Source organism: Limulus polyphemus, unplaced genomic scaffold (assembly GCF_000517525.1).
Source record: "Limulus polyphemus unplaced genomic scaffold, Limulus_polyphemus-2.1.2 Scaffold127, whole genome shotgun sequence".
NCBI classification, from domain to species: domain Eukaryota; kingdom Metazoa; phylum Arthropoda; class Merostomata; order Xiphosura; family Limulidae; genus Limulus; species Limulus polyphemus.
In genome coordinates this window covers 642,346-651,330 of record NW_013665737.1, presented here as the reverse complement: position 1 = coordinate 651,330, position 8,985 = coordinate 642,346, and the positions used below count along the sequence as shown (strand labels likewise).

Below are 8,985 nucleotides of genomic sequence, written 5' to 3'. Positions count from 1 at the left end.
TTAAGGTTTGTAAAGCAATGTTTTTCTCATGCCTTTTTTTTTTTTCTATTTGTATGTTGTCTATCTAATATGCAAAGTAATTTTCATTTTAAGTTTAAAAATACTCTTATGCAACAGAAAATTTTCAAATTTCACATGTGAGATCTTTGTAATGTTCAGATAGTTATCAAACGTTTCTTAAGAAAAACCTTTATATTTTACCTGTTATTTTCAGTAATGAATCTCTGTACGGGTTTGGTAGATTTGACCAATCTCATAACCACCATAAAAAATTGGAAAAATTATAAATTATGCCTCTTTCATTCTAGAATGAACACAAAGTATAACATGAAAACATAAATGTTTAGACTAAATAGCTTATGTCTCATAACATTATACATTTATATATATTTTATTTTTATTATATTAAACTTTCAGCCGTACCTGGCTAACAATGCAGAAATTATAATGATGCGGAACACATGCAATTATGTTATTGTATCCAATAACATAAAACTGACCTTTGTTCTGTACAAAGTAACTTGTCATGGCTGTGTCTTAGTAGACTAGTATTTAGTAAAATACAGTCACATTTCAATTATTATACATTATATATGCATATAGATTATTGCTATTATAATATATTAATAATAGATTATTTAAATTAGTTCTTGAACTTATTTTCCTTAAAACTTAGAACAGTAAATAAAGAAGTAAAGCAAACAATTATCTCTTCTAGTTACAATCTTTGTACTCGGTTGGTGCTTGACGTAGGTTGCTAAGCCTTTCAAAATTTGACACATGGAGGATATGAAACATAATAATTTTTTTAGGTTTATATATATATACATTTGAATAACTAAAAAATCCTAAATCCTACATCAGTACCATAGAATTCTACTATAATTTATCAAGCTTAGTAACTAAGATGTATTTCAGTCTAAAAAAATATGAAATTTCGAGCAGACTAAAGACACACCCTATCTCCTTGAAATATTGGTTCAAAAGAGAGAATTGTGTCCAAGCCAGTTGAAATGGCTGAGAAAGCCACTAGGGGAACACATTCTGAGCTTCTGATTGGTTATTCATGTCATATATAGAAGTAAGAGTATAAAAGAGTAGTAGTTTCCAAAAAATGGAAAGAGGTGGGCAGGTTGCCACTGTTTGATTTATTACATGAGCAATATCTTAGCAAATAGAAAAGATAAGACATTCTTATTTTGTATTCTAGCTTGGCAATATTGGTAGTTTGAGTTCCTAATTTGTATGAAACTGTATATTTTGTATTTTGTCATAACAAACATCTAATTTGAACCAGTGCTGCATTCAACATACCACATGACACACAAAAATTGATGTTTAGCTGCATTATTTTAATATTGACTTTTAAATTAAGAAATTGAGTAAAGTATAATACTAAAATCTGAATTATAATCTACATTTTTATACCACAGTTATTGACATAAATTCATGAAATAGTATCTTCCAGAAGTAGTGCTATATCCCACAGGTGTGTTTTTATTTCATATTCTTGCTCACCTCTTCTTTAAGTGTAGTTTCTTTCCACTTGATTAGATATTGATGCTCCTTCACTGAACCCTCCACCTTTACAATGTAGGATTCTAGTTTTGGGTGAGAGGAGGAAAGACCGTTTTGGAAGTTAACATTTTCTTACACTGAAAATGTATTTCCAATAGATACTTACCTCTTCTCACCCACTTCCCATCCTTCCTCCCCACTGATATCCAGTGTTTCTGGTTTGTACCTGCCAATTCTTGAAAGTGAGAATTACTCTAGAATTGTAGAGGGAGCTAGCTGCACTAGGATCGAGATAGCTTTGGGTGAGAGGAGGTAAGTACCTATCAGAAATACATTATCAGTGTAAGAAAATGTTATCTTCAATTATATATATAGTTATTATTTACATTTAGATCAAGAACTTGATAAATCAAAATCGGGAACTTTCTGAACAACTTCAGCAAGAGAAGTCTCAATCCATGAAATTTGAAGAAAAAGTAAAAGACATGAATTCTGAAATCCAATCCTTGCAGACCCATTTGACAAGAGTAAGTTGGTTGAAATTTTATCATAATTCTGCAGTGACATCTCCTGAAGAAGGGCAACACATAAAACATTTTTAAAAAAATTAGATCTACAACAGAATTTGTTTATACCATGGCAATGAACCCAGTTAAATAATCTTACTTAGCTTGAGTTAGACTTTGCTTAAACCATGGATTATCAATGTGAGTACATTGTTTATCTGCATTTAATGTGGTTTAATGGCACGAGTGTACCATTTCGTAATTAAAGTGTTGTAATCTCTTATAACAAATATAATGGACTACCTTCTGCATAAGGTTCAGAATGAAAGACGAGTGCAAAATCTACACGCATTGGCCATGTATGTCTGTTTGATTCTTGATAATAAAAGGATAATGCTAATTATGAACAAAGTCACTTGACTTCAAGTCACTGTTCGAAAATTTTAAATGTTGTTAGATATATTTATGTATGAATGTTTGCATTGCAGGTTATGATGTCACATATACTATCTCCTCTTAACACTTAATCTTGTCCAAGAGTATTGTCAAATAATTATTCTACCTAGATATTGATTGTAGTGTATGGATTCATTATCAGGAAATTGAGGATAAAATTAAAGTTATTAGCTTTTCTCAGTAGATATGTTTTATTATTAAACTAATATAAAAAACAACCCCTTAATTCTTTGGTTACATACTTGATAGAGGATTAACATTTTTTATTATTATATAAAAATAATACTCTCATTTCATCAAAGCTTTTCAGTAGATCTAACATGTTAATTATAAAAATAACTTTTCTTTATAATTGTTCTTAATGTGTTGTTTAGAACATTAGATTGTAATAATATAGATATGCACAAAGTTTTCATGTTTCACGTTGAGTTTTGTAATCTGCTTATGTTATTGTTTATATTTATCTATTGTCACAATCATATACTATGTATAATTATTTATATGATTATCTGATGCTATAGGCCTTATCTGTAAATACCTTTATAGTTATAAGCTACTACATCATGTACACGACATTATAATTTAGACCAACTTGAACCCTTTTCTCACCCTACAAAAAAAGAATAATTTTTGGGATCATTGTAAATTTGTTTGAAAAACATTAGTATGGGAATGTTTATTTCATATTCAGCAAACAGAATACATTTTAAGGCAGCTTCTTCCATGTGTGTTGAAAGAATGGTATAGATACTATATAGCATATGACTAATTGGTCTAAAAAAGTGAAAGAAAACTGAGTAAAAAAGTTAGTTGGCTAAGAAAGAACAAAAGCTAAGAAGAGAAATAAATAAATTAAAAAAAAAATATATATATATATATTGTTCTTGTTTTATCAAGAACAAGAACAAAGCAGCTAAAATGTTAGGTGAATATATTTGAAAAGTTAATGTCTGAGAGATAGCTTTGCTCATATTTTTGCCAAGACAATACAAAATCAAAATTACTTTGTATGTTGGGTAGTCAACATTTCGATATGATATCTTAACTCTTCTACCAAAAAGTTTTCTCGACTTGTACTGCCCTCTATTGTTGCAAATTGTCATTTGCCACTAGCCTTGATACTACCACTTTTTTCTGCATACTTACATGCAAATGATTATGCAGCAACCCTCCACCAACAGAAGTGAGACACTACCCCTATTGTAAGGTGTAAGGATGTGGTGCCATCTATGGATGTAGTTAACGTTAACTTACGTTAAAGGTAATAAATGCTCAATAACAGCAATAATGGGAGGTGGAGGGGGTTGTGAACCCCACATTAGCATGCCCCCTCTTCTAAACTATTATCCTCCAAAGTTTGATTGAGTTTGGCCCAGCAACCTAGTAATAGTTAGATAATAGACAGACAGACAGATTTTTGTGCTTTATATGAGATATAGATTAATACAAACCTACTGTGAATTAAGAAAATAATAAATATGTTCTTGGTAGCAAAAAAAATAAAAATATTTTGTACTGGATGAGATTCAACTATTGGATGGTGGGACAGTACCAAAACCATTTCTGACTGTTTCTCATATTAGAATGTCTCATATATTTGTTCATGAAAGATGTTGAAAAAATTGCATTATTTTTGTTGGGAGGTTAAATTGTAGTTTGAACAAGCCTATAAAAAGATGTTTTTCCCAAATAGTTTGAGAAGTAAGAGTGAACCATTTTATGTATAGGAATGAAAATTAATGCTGAAAAGATGTTGAAACTAGCTAAAAAGACTTTATAAGAGTTAGGATTGATTTATTCCACTGACAGAAGTGTATGAAACACGGTTTGTAAATGATTGTAAAATGGGATTGAAGAATTTGGCCAGGTTGTGTTAACATGTGGTTAGCATGCCATGGTATCAAATGTGCTCATACTTTGGGTACATTAAAAATATGAAATTTGGTTGTTTTTACTTCTTTACTATAGTTAATCTGGATTTATAAGACATATTATCACTTGCCCATCGGGTTAATTCAATTTGCATCAGTATGACTGGGGAAGGACATTTATGTAAAAAACAAGGTAACTCTGAGCATTCCTCACAAAATCTTGCAAGATTTTTTGTTAAAGTTTATAAGTATTTTGTACACAAAGAATGACATTATTTTAATTGCATTTTCTAATAAAAATGTTATTTTTCTATAATAATTATTTGCACTCTAACTGTTAAAATACTTTGAGTGCGAGGTGATTTTCATTTTAAGTATAAAAATACTTCATCTTACAGTTTTCATATTTCATTTGCATGACCACAAGAACCTCCTAAATGAATATTAAAATTTTTTGAAAAGTAAATGTTTATATTTTATTTTCCATTTTCTCTACCACATCACTAACTCATTATCATCAACGTACAATGCAATGAAATAATTAAAATTAGGAAAAAGAAAATTTAATTTTTTTTTAGAATATCTTTAAAGATTTTCCTTTTGTTAAATTCGTAATTTCAGGTCTTTTCCTTGTCACATATAGTTAATTTTTAATGTTTTATTTTCCTTTCTTGTCCTTTACCACTTATTATTCATCTTGCCACAAGTCAATGGTGCCCTTGAGGCATAGTATGGTGTCTGGCAGATATGTGCAATCCTTTGGCAAAATTTGTGTGCACTGTGTAATATCGTAAGCCTTGAGAACTGACATAGGTATGACATATATTTAAAAATGTTTAAACCTTTCAGTTGTGCATTTTAAAACATAACTAATATATAATTAACTATAACATATTTAGGTAAGAAACAACTGCAAGGGCTATAGTCGATCAAGCAGTCAACAATACTACAGTCAGTTATATGTATTCTGTGATGACAACTGTATGCCAATTTCAAAATAACCAATCCTAGATTATATTGTAAAATGAACTATTTCTGATAACTATATACATGTGTATGTAACATCTACATGTAGGCTGCAAGGCTCAAACAAAACTGTTGAAGGTAGACATGGCACCTGTCAGGGGTTGAAAATAATTATTACTTGTTTCAAATGCATTTATTCAGAGATCTTTAAAATGTAGGAGTCAAAAGGTTATGTAAGCATGTTATAGTATAGACGTAGATCTGCAGACTACCATTGTATTATTGAAGATACTGAGTGCCAAAGTAGAGAATTTTCATAGCTCATTTGTCACATGACATTACATCTGAAGTTTAAGTAGTTTTTAGAGGTTTCCTTTGAAATAAAGGACTTAAAACTTAGATAACAGAAAACTTCAAATCATAACATACATTGTAATGTTAATTTAATCGCATAAATCGATAGTAAAGATGTTATTAAATTTGAATGTAACATGGTGACTCCCGTAGAAAAGTTTAAAGGGGTACCTGTGGTTAAAGGGTTATTTTAATCAAATCAATATTTATAAAAATTTGGAGTGATTGAAAAATTGTTGCTGAGTGACAACTATATTTTTAACTGTTTTTGGAGTCCCTTCTCATGCATAAGGTAATGGATAAAATATTTGATTGACACCAAGAAGAGAATGTTATGTTTGTTTTTTCACTGATTATATTTTAATATGCCCTGTTTTATTAACCCAAGGAACAAGAAGAAACATTAATAAGGGAATCTGAAATGGACAAAAAGCTAGTTGAGCTGAAACAAATGAAAGTGAGGAGTCAACAGCTAATCACTGAACTACAAAATAAGTTAATAACTGTTCAAGAATTGTACCATAATGCTGAACAGAAAAGTAGACTGCTTACAAATGAAAAGGTGAGATTATAAAGCATTCATTGCCTATTTTTCATATATTACTCATGACAACTGTAAGAAAATGTTTGTTTAGTAATATTCATACTATCATCTTTCTTTACTTATAAAATTTTACTTTTAGGTAATAAGGCCAAGTGTGGCTTATTAATTTGTGTGCTCAAATTGTAAATCTGTGGGTTTATGGTTCATTTCCCATTGTTGCAACAATGTGCTTCATACTTTGGTTCCATGACTGCTTTCTAAGAGTGATGTTCATATCAGGTTTTATGTATGGATGGGCTGGATTCTTTACAGTAGGTGCCTGTGACTTGTTTATGATCAAGTTCAACGATAAACAAACACCACACAGTCCATTTGTTTTAAAATAATATATCAAAACAAGTCAAATGTATATACAAATGTTTGTAACACTGTTGATTATTACTGTACAGTTGTATCCAGAACTTTAAATAATAGTCTCTTTTTCATCAAAGTCCACACAGGCTGGTTCAATTACTTTAGAATACAATTGACAAGATGAATTATTCTTCTCTGCTTTGTTATTACAATACAATGAGTGATAATAATTTAAAATTACACTGTTGGCTACCTCAGTTGTACAGGTTTGTTAAATTACCTTGGAACACAATTGATAAGACAAATTATTATTCTCTACTCTGTTATTGCAATACAATCTGTGATAATTTTACTTTAAACATTACCAATATATGCTTTTCATGGCTAAATTCACAATCATGCAGTCTAGATCTAGTTATCTATCTGACTAACTTCTGTATCTAACTATATCTTACTCGGACTATATTTTGTACTCGTATTTATAGCCTGACTGAGGCCAAGAACGTTCTACACACTATGAGATATTATGATGCAATAATACTCAATCAAAACAATGGGAAAAGCTTAGAATGTTCTTGAACATGATGTAATAACACAACAATTGAACTACACAATGTATGGTTCGATAAACTATCCCTTCTAAAAATAAGTAAATTTAACACTCGCACTATACTTAAACAGAAACAGTCATGTATACCTAACAGTTTGAATCTCCAATTTAGTCAGACAAGAGTAGCCCAAAATTGGTAGTGGGTGCTGTTGATTATCTGCCTTCCCTCTAGAGTGTCAACATTAGGGATGGCTGTTTATAGATAATACTTGTGTAGCTTTACGTGGAAATTCTGATAAACAAACAATTAAATTTAATTAATAGTATCTCTGTAGCTGCAATAGATATTTCTAATAAGATCTTTGGATCATATGTTCTTATGAAATTATTTTTGTTCTAGTCCTTTTCACTTTTGTCTTCCCTTCAGAAATTATGATATTGAAATAGTTTTTTAAATATAATTTTTTTAACTAGCTTTTAATGAGATCTGAAAAAATGACAAGAGTTTTTGCCTTAACTTAGGCACCCTGGTGTGTTGATTTGACACATCTGTTGTATGGTCTATTTTATTGCATTGAATAAAAACACTACTGGATAAAATAGTGTTGAATTTTAGTTACAATTTTTACAGAATAGTAAAACTTTATGCTTAAAAATATTTTAACACAAATCAAACAATTTTTGTAAATTAATCCTATGTGTATGGGCGAGGAGCCAAAGTATGCATGCCATGACCTTGTACAGAGTGCCATTCACCATGATATTATGAATTTGGTGTCAAAGTTATTAACTTTTCCTTTTTCCGTACATTGCTGTTTTTGTAACATTTCATTTTAGAGTAGTGAAAATATCAAATACAATATAAAGAGATACCAATAAAACCTTTAGATATGCTTTTAGAGGTTATGCAAATGCAAACTGTATGATGGAAAAAGTACTTTTATTCTTCAAATGAACATCACATGTCAAAGTCTGAGTCAGACTGACTTTATCAATTCAAAGACATCTTTAATACACACATATTATTAACCCTATCACACGGGTATCCTTTACTGCACATGACACAAGTTTTAGTGTCTTACATTCAAAACTTTATTAAACTACTTTTTGTTTGTTATACCAATTAGAATAGCATAAAATCTTAGCTAATAATCCATATTTTAATAGTATATAAATTTTAAGTTCTTAATTCTAATAGACAATATTATTAAAAATCCTGAATTTCCACTAGTGTGACCCAAGTGACACATTTTCTTTTAGCATGTCATCTTCCTAATTTTATCTACCACCCCTCAAAAAGGTACAAATTAAACATAAATTACTCTATATAAAATCGTCATTGCTCAGACTAAGTATAATTTTCATAGTCTTCAATTTTGTTTTGTTACAGAGCTATCGAATAGAAAATCAGACCTCTCCTGCCGCACCTACCTGTCACATCCACTCTTTCAGAATTCATTAATAGTTTTCTCTTAGGTTTAATTATATTACCTATAACCAATAGAAAGTCAAGGTTTTCATCTACCAAATGACGTATAATGTTATGTTCTGAACGATTAAACATCAATTTCACTCAGAGTACCAACATCGTTCCAGTGAGAAAGTTAACAACTAATTTGGATGAGTTTGTAATGACCCTTGTTGCATAGTTAGAAAGCCAGAAAAATTTTGTGATAGTAAGGAAATTTGTTTACTTTTTTGCATATTATTAGTCTATATTCTTTGGTGCATTACTATCATTGGTATAAAAAAAATTAGGGTTAACTCTTTTCGACAATTGACAGCAATAAAAAAGAAGATTGGTTGAGTACTTTGTTTCTTGTTTTTCATGTTTATTCTTTGTCTAATTATAAAAATAACTAAAAT

At 29.9% G+C, this 8,985-nt stretch overlaps 1 protein-coding gene across 2 annotated transcripts in view; it reads left to right on the top strand.

Moving 5' to 3' along the window:
* Positions 1–8,985, top strand: part of LOC106473172 — a 42,890-nt gene that overhangs the window by 14,739 nt on the left and 19,166 nt on the right. For both annotated transcript variants that reach the window (XM_022402656.1, XM_013933857.2), the window contains exons 7-8: positions 1,911–2,045; positions 6,060–6,233. In XM_022402656.1, coding sequence (XP_022258364.1) covers positions 1,911–2,045; positions 6,060–6,233 — 309 coding nt within the window. The remainder of the gene's footprint in view (positions 1–1,910; positions 2,046–6,059; positions 6,234–8,985) is intronic.